This window comes from Triticum urartu, chromosome 1A, assembly GCF_056163025.1.
Source record: "Triticum urartu cultivar PI428250 chromosome 1A, HENAU_Tu73, whole genome shotgun sequence".
Classification (NCBI taxonomy): Eukaryota; Viridiplantae; Streptophyta; class Magnoliopsida; order Poales; family Poaceae; genus Triticum; species Triticum urartu.
In genome coordinates, this window is record NC_141873.1 from 551,390,807 (window position 1) to 551,403,253 (window position 12,447).

The 12,447-nt window shown below is 51.9% G+C and overlaps 1 protein-coding gene across 1 annotated transcript; it reads left to right on the forward strand.

The window, feature by feature from the left end:
- Positions 1-556: 556 nt before the first annotated feature.
- LOC147992587 (uncharacterized) lies at positions 557-1,446 on the forward strand. The gene is made up of 2 exons (XM_087539075.1): positions 557-1,275; positions 1,365-1,446. The coding sequence occupies exons 1-2, from the start codon at positions 557-559 to the stop codon at positions 1,444-1,446; spliced, it is 801 nt and encodes a 266-aa protein (XP_087395201.1).
- The last annotated feature ends 11,001 nt before the right edge of the window (positions 1,447-12,447 follow it).

The window sequence follows — 12,447 nt, forward strand, 5'->3', positions numbered from 1 at the left end:
ATAGAGAAAGTACATGAAAAATAAAAAAAGGCAATAACTTCTAGAACCTTTTCGGGACCAAGATAATTTATCGGCGCATTGCGACTATACACTCAACCAGGAACTCACGCCCTTGCAAGCGAGGCCATCGCCCTCCATAACTTACGACGCACTGGGACGCCTGAAATCGAAAGAGCATAGTATCTAAATAGATAGATATGTAGATTGCGTTTAGCCATATGTTCCTGCAGACCAAGGTAGTAGGCATTGCGTACTAAAAAGCAACCATGCTTGTCTGGGTACCAAGCAAGGACATCAGAGTCTAACCTGCTCGAGGCCTTGATCTGAAGGATGCAATCAATATCCGATTGATAGAAGTACTGCTTGAGCAGAGTAAGGTTCCATGTACCATTCAGGTTGAGCAGTTCAGAGACCCACTTCATTGATGATCATGTGGAGGATTAGATGACGGTCAGTCTGGAACCTGATATGGAAAAATGATGCGCCAGCCAAAGTTGGTGTCTTTGCTTGGCAAGCGGCTCAGGAGGCCCTTGCTACGCAAGCAACCAAGACGTACATGCACCTAGAAGTGGACTCCACGTGCTTGTTATGTGGTCAGGCAAAGGAAAACATGCACCACGCCCTTGTCATCTGCCCTCATGTAGCGGCACTCCGGGAAGCTATGCGAGAGCACTGGGCATTGCCGACCCCTGCTGATCTGCGTGACGCTGAGCCAGAGTGGTTGTTCCGTCTGCTTGATAAATTGTCGGAAGTGCATAAGCTTGCTTCATTGATGATCATGTGGAGGATTTGGTATGCAAGAAATGAGGTCACACATTATAAACCCCCGATCCCGATTGAGGCCTCGCGACATTTCCTCTCGAGTTATATCACTTCCCTACTTGCAATACGGCAGCATCCCGAAGTTGATGTTACGAAGGGTAAGCATGTGATCGATTACTTGGGAAGCACGTCGAAGTACACACATGAAACAACATTGACGCTGCAATGGAAGGCCCCTGATGTGAATTATGCTAAGTTGAATATAGATGGTGCTTTTTTGAAAGAGGATGGTATAGACGGGGCTGGGATGATCCTGAAGGATCATGAAGGAGCAGTCATCTTTGCCGCGTTGCGGGTGCTCTTTAATTGTGGTGATCCTCTGGAAGCGGAGATGGCGGCCATGCACGAAGGGCTTCGACTTGCGCTCGACTGGTCCAACTTTTCGTTGGTTGTGGAGATGGACTGCGTTGAGTTGTTGAAAATGGTGCAGTCTAAAGATGTTGAGTGCTCGAGGTATGCGAACCAGGTCAATAAGATCAGAAGGATTCTGGCTCATGAAAGGACCATTAGTCTAGCTAAAATCAGTATACATGCAAATGTAGCGAGTCACATCCTTGCTTGTATGGGACGCTCACAACAGCGCACAGCATGTTGGCTTTGAAACTCCCCTGTGAAAATAGCTAGCACTCATCTTTAAATGTAAACATCATGACTGATGACTGAAAAGTTCATTTCCCGCAAAAAAGGTAGATATGTACTCCCTCCGTTCCTAAATATTTGTTTTTTTAGAGATTTCAACAAGTGACTACATACAAAGCAAAATGAGTGAATCTACGCTCTAAAATATGTCTATATACATCCGTATGTGGTAGTTCATTTGAAATCTCTAAAAAGACAAATGTTTAGAAACGGGAGAGTAGATCTTACTAACCACCTACACTGGCAGCGTGTAATCTTTTTATCAATAACGTCAAAGCTATCAGGCTGAAAGAAAGATGGGGGCACATTTTGGCCCAAGAAAGATGATGGGTGGGGGTGGGGCAAAGAATAACACCTACACTGCACAGAGAGGGGAGCTCCTATTCGGCGCTTCAGGTGCCAGGGAAGCTCCCTGGCGCCCACGCCCGACGGTGGTGGGCCGGCCCATGTAGATTTCGCATTTTATTTTCCCATGGTCGAATAAAAAAGGAAAAAGATCACAAGAAGTGAAAAAGGTGAAAAAGATACGTGAATCCAAAAAAGTATGGATTTTGAAAAAAGATCATGATTTTTTTTAAAGTTGACACGGAACCATCATTGGGTGTCGTTTACACAGCTGTTGACACAGAGCTCACCCAAGGCAAGGCACCGTCGACACGGAACCCATTCAAGGAAGGACGTTGTCTATTCCGCCGCGGAACTCGCCCAAGGCGAGATGTGGTCTACACTACACTACCGCGATACGAAGCTCATGCTAGGCAGGGGGTCATCTATACCATCGCTGACATAGAGCCCATCCAAGGCGGGATGACATCTAGGTTATCGCCGACATGATCCATCGTTGGGTGTCATTTACATCTCTATCGGGACATAGACCATCCAAGGTGGGGATGGTGCATCGTGGAGCTCACCCAAGTCGAGGCGGGGAGCCGTCTACACCTCACTACTTGGAGCCCGTCCAAGCCGGGACAACGTCTACATTGTCCCTAACACGATCCATTGTTGGGCGCCGTCTATGCCGACTCCCAGCTCGACAAGGTTGCTGGCTACATCATCACAATGTCTTCACCAGCAATCATCATCGACCAAGCCATGCTACGCACTCTCATCATGTCGACCTTGTGTTGCCACTTATTGAGCAGGTGACATTACCCACATCCGCATGATCCAACATCCACATTGACGCACATCCTCAACATCCTCCTAGCACCAGACATGCGGGGATATACTCCGCTGACATTTCATTCTCTGATAAAGCAAACTATCACTTGTTGCGCGGACAAGGCGAATGCAATCCATCCCGTCCGACGCCAACAAGCAAACATCATTAGGTCAGTGATTGACGATCAAGTTGAAGGCCGTCCACACCATCATCAAACACCGACAAGGCAGAGGGTTGCGGGTGAGCATAGCCTGAGCGACGGCATTCTGCTCTCCTCTTCACTTCACCGCCACAACACCATCGTCTACGCTAAGCATACTGAGAAGAAGAAATCTGAATGTAGCAGCTTAATTGGAGATGGTGTGCAACTTCAACCCATCGACGCGAATAATCAAGAGCCTTTCGAGTCCCAGTGAACGAGAACACACGGTTGGCCAACTCATATTGACCAAAGCCATGGAGCGTGTAATCTTTTTATCAATGACGTCAAAGCTATCAGGCTGAAAGAAAGATGGGGGCACATTTTGGCCCAAGAAAGATGATGGGTGGGGGTGGGGCAAAGAATAACACCTACGCTGCACATAGAGGGGAGCTCCTATTCGGCGCATCAGACGCCACGGAAGCTCCCTGGCGCCCACGCCCGACGCTGGTGGGCTGGCCCATATAGATTTCGCGTTTTATTTTCCCGTGGTAGAATAAAAAAGGAAAAAGATCACTGTCGGTGTCAAAACCGGCGGATCTCAGATAGGGGGTCCCGAACTGTGCGTCTAAGGCGGATGGTAACAGGAGGCAGGGGACACGATGTTTTACCCAGGTTCGGGCCCTCTTGATGGAGGTAAAACCCTACGTCCTGCTTGATTGTTCTTGATAATAGGAGTAGTACAAGAGTTGATCTACCACGAGATCAGAGAGGCTAAACCCTAGAAGCTAGCCTATGGTATAATTGTATGTTGTCCTACGGACAAGTAAATTGCAAAAAAACACCACAATTGTGGACTCTAAATCAAAAAACCACCACCATTCATTTTTTTGCAAAAACCACCAGGTATTCAGTAATTCTTTTGCAAAAAACACTAACCGATCAATAAGCAGCTTTTAACACAGAATCTGACACATGGGACCCAGTTGTAAGTGCTGACGTGACGGTCAACCGTCACACCGTTAGCCTATACTGTTAAGTCGATAGGGGCTTTGACTCGCGCGGCAGCGCTAGCCACGGTAGCTGGGTCTGCCCGCACGCGCGCCCGCCGGTGCAGCTGGGTCCCCCGAGCCCACCGCCCTAGCCCCGCGCCGTCATCGGACATGGCGCACCGCCCGCCGCTGCAGCTCCTGCCCGCTATGGACGCCGCTCTGGACGATGCTCGGCTCGTCGGAAGCCAACCAGCGCCAGCACTGGACGCGGAGTTCTTATGCTGCTCCACCTCGTGCAAGCTGTGCACGTGCGCCGCCTATATGCTCAAATGGATTAGCAGTAGGCCGGACGCCTCCTTTCCGCCATGGTTGAGCTCCCAAGAGGCCCTCCTCTATCTCCTTGCATTTGATCGAACACCTAGCAGGCAGCGTGGCAAGACACGGCCGCGCCGCCTGGGTAGTGCGCCACTGGGTCTTCAAGGTCCTTGACAACATCCACGACCACCCCATGCTCCTCAACTTCCCAGATAACGGGCATCGCCGTGCTGGCCGCATACTTCAGCCGAGCTGTCGCCGCCGCCGTGCGCTGTCACCCCGCGTGGTGGCCACCACCGCGCCGCCTCTGCGTCGGTGCGTCCGAGCCGCCGTGCAGGCCCGAGACCTCGGCTCACGCCCTGGCCATCGTGCTGCTCCGGGCCGCTGCACGCGTCTGAGCGCGGGGCTCGCCGTTCGCCATGCGCACGCAGCGCCATTCGAATTTGCTGGTGCACGGGTGCTCCCGGAGGTGGTCAGTGACTCAGGTCGTTCAATCCATCCGCCAGTACATAGCTGGCTAGCCTCCGTATGAATCAATCAAGCAGCTTGTTGTACACCTGTACGTGCATATCTATTCGCGCGCGAACGACAACGGGTTCCGGCGTTGATGTGGCTCACCTCGACGGCTTCGCTCCACGGCTTGGTGCTCGTCGTCTCCAAGCTCCGGATCTTGCCCAGCTCAATGCGGCACCCAAGGAACCTCCTGGAGACACGAGGAAGCAAAGAACGTGGTCCGGGGCTAACCGGAGCTGGAGATCGTGCGGCATAAGATCCTCCGGCTTTGACCTCCGACCGAGCCATGGCCACAGCTATGTGGCTTGCGGACGCGCACAGAAAGAGGAGAGGAAGAGGAAAAGAGGGTGGCGGGCGGCGGGCGCAAGGAGCAGCGGCGGCGGTGCGAGCTGCCCAGACGTGGCGGCGGGGCCGGCCGGCGCGCACGAGGGCGGCGCTGCCGTATCGACCCCATCGGCGGCGGCAACGCTAACTGTAGTGGGGTGGGTCCCAAGTCAACCTAACGGGTGATCCAAACGGTGTGACGAGCGCCGTCTTCATCAGCGCCACGTGGCACCTGACAGTAAGACCTACTCATTAGGTTTTCAATCAAATTGCTCTAATTGACCTATCAGCGTTTTTCGCAAACTGTCAGCACAATAGTGGTGGGTTTTTGCAAAAAAAATGAATGATGGTGGTTTTTTGATTTAGGGTCCGCAATTGTGGTGGTTTTTTGCAATTTACTCCCTACGGACTAAAACCCTCCGGTTTATATAGACACCGGAGGGGGCTAGGGTTACACAGAGTCGGTTACAAGGAAGGAGATCTACATATCCGTACTGCCAAGCTTGCCTTCCACGCCAAGGAGAGTCCCATCCGGACACGGGACGAAGTCTTCAATCTTGTATCTTCATAGTCCAACAGTCCGGCCAAAGCATATAATCCGGCTGTCCGGATACCCCCTAATCCAGGACTCCCTCAGTAGCCCCTGAACCAGGCTTCAGTAACGATGAGTCTGGCGCGCAGATTGTCTTCGGCATTGCAAGGCAAGTTCCTCCTCCGAACTTCATAGAAGATTTTGAACACGAGGGTCGTGTCTGTCTCTGCAAAATAAGTTCCACATACCACCGTGGAGGGAATAATATTTACACAAATCTAATCTGCTGACGTACCCCGTAGTGTGACATCACACCACAGCCAGGTCTTTATTCGAATCGTTTTTCATAACCTATCTCAGTGTGTTCCGCGAGGCGGTTCCCTTGGCACGTCTTGTCGAAGCAGAGATCGTGTCCCCTTATTACGGGATTCCCATTAATACGGACGTGGGTAACCCAACCGCGCCATCAATTACGGCACTTGGGGGATAAGAAAGTTTTACTAGGCTGGTGGAGGCGCATAGTTTCGTCCGCCCTTATAAAGGGATAAGGTCTCACCTTTTTCTACCCACGCCTTCTTCCTCCTTGCTCATCCATTCTCGCGCACTCGAGCTCCAGCGCCCAAGTCCACATCCTTCTCCTCAACTCTCTCCAAACATGTCCGGAGCGGGAGGCAAGTGGATGGCCTCCTCTGTCACGGAGGGACACATCAAAAAACTACGTGGAGCCGGATACTTAGCCGCGGATATCGCGCACCGGCTGCCAGCCGCGGGGCAGATCGTCCCTACCCCGGAACCTCACGAAAGGGTGGTTTTCCTCCCCCATTTCGTCCACGGACTGGGGTTTCCCCTCCATCCATTCGTCTGCGGCCTCATGTTCTATTATGGGCTGGACTTTCATGATCTGGCCCCGAATTTCGTCCTCAACATCTCGGCGTTCATTGTCGTGTGCTAGGATTTCCTCCGCATCCGGCCCCACTTCGGCATGTGGCTGAAGACCTTCAATATCAAGCCGAATGTAGTAGGCGGCCAACAAGCGGAATGCGGCGGAGCCATGGTGGGCAAATGCCCAACGTGACATGGCTCGAGGGCTCCTTCGTGGAGACCATAAAGGGGTGGCAATCGGGGTGGTTCTACATCACCGAGCCGCGCGACGCCAACTGGGTGGCGGCCCTCGAGTTTCGATCCGGAATCCCCACGCGGCTCACTTCCTGGAAGGAGAAGGGCCTGTCTTGGGGCTCATCGATGGAGCTGGACGGACTCCAGAAGTGTATCCGAAACATGACAAGCAAGAAACTTAAGCTTGTCAACATAGTCCAGGTCATGCTCTTCCGCGGATCCTCCCGTGTCAACAACGGGCTTTCAACTTATGGGAGTTCGACCCGGCCCAGCACCAGACTCTACGCGAGCTCTTCGACACGACGCATAATGACGTCTGGAAGGTGCTGTTCAAGGGCGCCGAGGTCCCCCCTTCTCTTACCGAGGACCGCGGACTAAGCGCGAAGCGCCCTGTGAATACATCGGGTAGGGTATTTATTTCCCATAGCTTAACCATGTGTGGGGTCTGAGCTCCCATGCCTTTGACAGGACTGGGTGGAGACATCGGAGCAGATTAACTGTCCGGCCCCTCTGCCCGAAGACCCTGCAGACGCTCTCCTGATGGAGATGCGGACTCCAGCTCCTTATGAGGTGCCGGAGAAGACCAAGAAGAAGGCCACGGGAACCCGAAAGAGTTCCCGGTGCCAGGTGGTATCGGACACATAGTCCGATAACTCCGAGACGCACTCCTCCCGTGAAAACGAGGAGAAGGAAGATGAAGATTCTTCCCCTCTAGCCGGGGGAGACAGGAAAAGGAAGGTCGCCCCAACCGGGGAGGCCGAAGGGTCCAAGAAGGGAAGGACTCTCCTTCCGGACTGTTCCACCACCGCCGCCGACGGCGAAGACGAGTGGCTGCTCAGGGCCAAGCCCCTGGCGAAGTCATAAGTATTCGGATACCAGAGTAACTCATAGCATACTTTTGTCGCACTGCTTCTCCTAACGTCGAATATGGTTATGCAGTCCGCCCCAAGCCCGTATCGACGTATCCTCGTCAGACGGTTCCTTGGACTCGTCGGACATGAATAGTGATACACTTCCAACCGCCTCCTCTCCTTGCCCTACGGACAATGCCGAGGTATTGTCTCAAGGGGCACCGAGCCAGGGGGAGATAGTCCCGGAGGCGCCTCAAGGAGACCTTCCGGACTCCAGGAGCAAAGGGAGCAAGGCTCCCAGGGGCTCCAAGTTCAGCCCTCAGCCGAACACCGCGCCGGAACCTCCAGTGGTTCCGGACTCGGGCAGGCGGCCCCCTTCCAAGAGGGGCAAGCCGTCCGTGCCGGTGACCTCTGTCCATCCAGAGGCACCGGACGACCTGCTGGGAGCGCTTCGTGGCGCTTCCATCGATGAAGAGCACCGCACTATTATGAGTGCGGTGATCAAGAAGGTTCAGTCCGCCAAGAGCGGACTGACTGAAGCCTGTGCCAGCCTTCTAGCTGGCTTTGAGGTAAGTATTTAAAATATAGGAAAAATATTACCGCATAGACAGTAGCCCCTGATGCTCTGTTTGGTGTTCACAAAGAAAAGTCGAATAGAGGATCAAATAATATCTGCAGGAGTCTAATATAAGTATGTCCGTATGCGTATGCAGGCTTCGCTGCTGACCTCTGCCGCACTGACTACGGAGGTTGCCGCTCTGAAGCAGAACCTCGAGCGGTCCGAGAAAGAGCTCGGCCTTGCCAAGAGGCGGCTCGAGGAGAACAAAGGTAAGTAATACCTTGTCTATATATAAAAAAGAAAATGTGGTTGCGAAATGACAGGATCATCATGAATGTGCCAGGGGCCACGACCGAAGTGGCGACCCTGAAACAAGCGTTGTCTGAGGCCGAAAACAAAGCGGCCAAGGAGCGCACCGAGTGGGAGAGACAAGAGGCACGGGTGGGCGAGGTGCAGCAAGAGCTCCAGGCTCTCGTGAAGAAACACGAGACTTTGGAGCTTGACTCGAAGACGTGAGAGTCTGAGCTTGTCGCGGCCCTCGAGAGCACAAAGCATGCCAAGGCTGAAGCCCAAAAGGCCCTCCAGGAAATCGAGGCGATGAGGAAGATAGCGGCGGATAAGGCATTCAATATGCAAAGCAAGCATGTGAAAGTAAATTACTTTTTACTTACCCGAGTCCGGAGCTCTCCAGGAGCATTCGCATATTTGCCCCGCAGCGTGTCGGATGCCGCGAAATATTACCAGGCCAAGGAGGGAAGCTCGATGGAGAAGTTGTTCTGGTCTCAGTATACTGGGACCGAACACCCGATGCCTATGAGCGACCAGCTGAAGCAACTGGTCGAGCTGCACAAGGCGGCCGAACAGGCCATGAGGGGCCTTCTAGTCCGGATGTGGCATGGCGACTTCCTTCCCGACAGCTACTTCGTCCTGGTGAGGCTGCTTGTGGATGCCTGCCCCCGGCTGGAAGTCATCAAGTGATCCGTCTACATCGAAGGTGCCCGCCGGTCTTTTTCCCGTGCGAAGGTGCACTGGGCCAAGATGGATGCCGAGAAGCTGGTGAAGGAGGGGCCGCCGCAGGGCAAGGAGCATCGCCACCTCTAAATGTATTATGAGGGTGCCCTGAAGGGTGCCTGTCTTGTGGCGGACGAGTGTGCGAAGGATGTAATTTTTTAATAAACTTGCTCGTGTGATCCTGTATTATGAAAACTTGTTCATATGCGCTATGCAACGCTTGTTTGAATTTAAAATGTTACCTTCTGTGCGGCTGTTTATTAAATCTGAGAGATGGCCAGTCGTCGGCTTCTGCCCCCATGCCATGAGTGCTGGGGTGTTCGGGATAAATCTGAGCACTCTTTTTCCCATTGTTGGGTCCTTTGAGGGAGGTGCTCAGCACAACGAACAAGGCAATCGGACTATAATGCTTTATCACTCTCACTTAGCCATAGAAGTCTACAATTTTATGTTGGGGAACATAGTAATTTCAAAATTTTCCTACGCACACGCAAGATCATGGTGATGCATAGCAACAAGAGGAGAGAGTGTGATCTACGTACCCTTGTAGACCGACAGCGAAAGCGTTAGCACAACACGGTTGATGTAGTTGTACGTCTTCACGGCCCGACCGATCAAGCACCGAAACTACGGCACCTCCAAGTTTTAGCACACGTTCAGCTCGATGACGATCCCCGGACTCCGATCCAGCAAAGTGTCGGGGAAGAGTTCCGTCAGCACGACGGTGTGGTGACGATCTTGATGTTCTACCGTCGCAGGGCTTCGCTTAAGCACCGCTACAATATTATCGAGGATTATGGTGGAAGGGGGCACCGCACACGGCTAAGAATACGATCACGTGGATCAACTTGTGTGTCTAGGGGTGCCCCCTGCCCCCGTATATAAAGGAGCAAGGGGAGGAGGCCGGCCGGCCCTATAGGCGCGCCAAGGAGGAGTCCTCCTCCTAGTAGGAGTAGGACTCCTACTAGGAGGGGGAAGGAAGTGGGGAGGGAGAAGGAAAGGGGGGCGTCGCCCCCCCTCTCCTAGTCCAATTCGGACCAGGGGGAGGAGGCGCGCGGCCCACCCTGGCTGCCCCTCTCTCTCTCCACTAAGGCCCATATGGCCCATTACTTCTCCCGGGAGGGTTCCGGTAACCCTCCGGCTCTCCGGTTTTCTCCGAAATCACCCGGAACACTTCCGGTGTCCGAATATAGCCGTCCAATATATCAATCTTTATGTCTCGGCCATTTCGAGACTCCTCGTTATGTCCGTGATCACATCCGGGACTCCGAACTAACTTCGGTACATCAAAACTCATAAACTCATAATATAACTGTCATCGAAACCTTAAGCGTGCGGACCCTACGGGTTCGAGAATAATGTAGACATGACCGAGACATGTCTCCAGTCAATAACCAATAGCGGAACCTGGATGCTCATATTGGCTCCCACATATTCTACGAAGATCTTTATCGGTCAGACCGCATAACAACATACGTTGTTCCCTTTGTCATCGGTATGTTACTTGCCTGAGATTCGATCGTCGGTATCTCAATACCTAGTTCAATCTCGTTACCGGCAAGTCTCTTTACTCGTTTCGTAATACATCATATTGCAACTAACTCATTAGTTGCAATGCTTGCAAGGCTTATGTGATGTGTATTACCGAGAGGGCCCAGAGATACCTCTCCGACAATCGGAGTGACAAATCCTAATCTCGAAATACGCCAACCCAACATTTACCTTTGGAGACACCTGTAGAGCTCCTTTATAATCACCCAGTTACGTTGTGACGTTTGGTAGCACACAAAGTGTTCCTCCGGTAAACGGGAATTGCATAATCTCATAGTCATAGGAACATGTATAAGTCATGAAGAAAGCAATAGCAACAGACTAAACGATCGGGTGCTAAGCTAATGGAATGGGTCATGTCAATCACATCATTCTCCTAATAATGTGATCCCGTTAATCAAATGACAACGCATGTCTATGGTTAGGAAACATAACCATCTTTGTTTAACGAGCTAGTCAAGTAGAGGCATACTAGTGACGTTTAGTTTGTCTATGTATTCACACAAGTATTATGTTTCTGGATAATACAATTCTAGCATGAATAATAAACATTTATCATGATATAAGGAAATAAAATAATAACATTATTATTGCCTCTAGGGCATATTTCCTTCATTTTAAATTTTGGCGAAGCCCCTAGTATTCGGAAGGCCGAATTCGGGGCGCTATACATGCCTTAAGCCGGACAAAACCGACTCCTCGCTCTAAGCGGCATAAGTCTTTAGGGACTCGAGACCTCTCGAACAGCGACCAGCTCTCGCCTTATCATGACAGTCAGTTTTAGCTTTCTCTACTGAGGTGCTTGCCCAAATGAACCGGGGCACAATCGCAGTAGTTCTCCCAGTGCTTCCTTAGTCGATATAGCGGAACGTAAGGTACCAAAACATGGGAGCCGGGCAAACCCAACTGTTGACCCAAGACATGATTTGGAGCTGATGCATATAATGCTATAAGCTCGGGGTGCCGCATTGTTGAAAGTGTTCGGACTTCTCACGCCATATTATGGGGTACGCTTAACCCCCTGGCATATTGGCCGTACCAAAGTGTACGGGTGCTGAATGTCGTGAATGAACATATATAAAAAAAGAATAGAGAATGCGGAAATAGTCTAGTGCTATGCATTGTTTATTCGAAAAGGTGCGTTGAAGCAGAATGATACAAGTAGTGCGATAAGCAAAAAGTAGGACTATTTGACATGTCCCCTCCAAGGGCAACCTGAGGAATGGTATTTAAAGCAAGTATTTCACTCGTTATCAGAGATCACCTGGGAGTTCCATGGTGTGACGTAGCTTTCTGCCTCCTTGGTTGTTGCATCGTGTGTCCGGCAATCGTACTGCCGGACGAGGTTTCTGGAGAGTAAAGTCCTGAAAGAGAGAAAAATAACAAAGCGGGAAGCCCCTAGTGCGGTTGAGCCGCGTCTTGGGGCGTGCCGTAGTCGTGCCCCCCTCCCAACCTGTGCCCATGGTATTTTCAATGCGTAATTATGTACATGTGGCATGGATTTCGCCGTTTGGCTGGGACTGGGGTGGGGGCCGCATTGCTATGCGAGCTCGGAACTTGCCAGCCGGTCTTGTTGCCGATTACTCTAGGCGCGCTTGAAGGTGTCCGGGTCTTTAATCGCCGAACTGGTGGATTGCCTTAAGAGGTTGCTTTGCGCTTCTGCTGCGAGGGCCGTAGTGTGCTCCTCCTTGCGGAGAGAGCGCTCTGTGTTTCCATTGACTGTGATGACCCCCCGAGGTCCTGGCATCTTGAGCTTGAGGTATGCATAGTGCGGTACCGCGTTGAATCTCGCAAACGCGGTTCGCCCGAGCAGTGCGTGATAGCCACTGTGGAACGAGACTATATCAAAGGTTAACTCCTCGCTTCGGAAGTTATCTGGAGATCCGAACACCACTTCCAGTGTGACAGAGCCTGTGAAGTG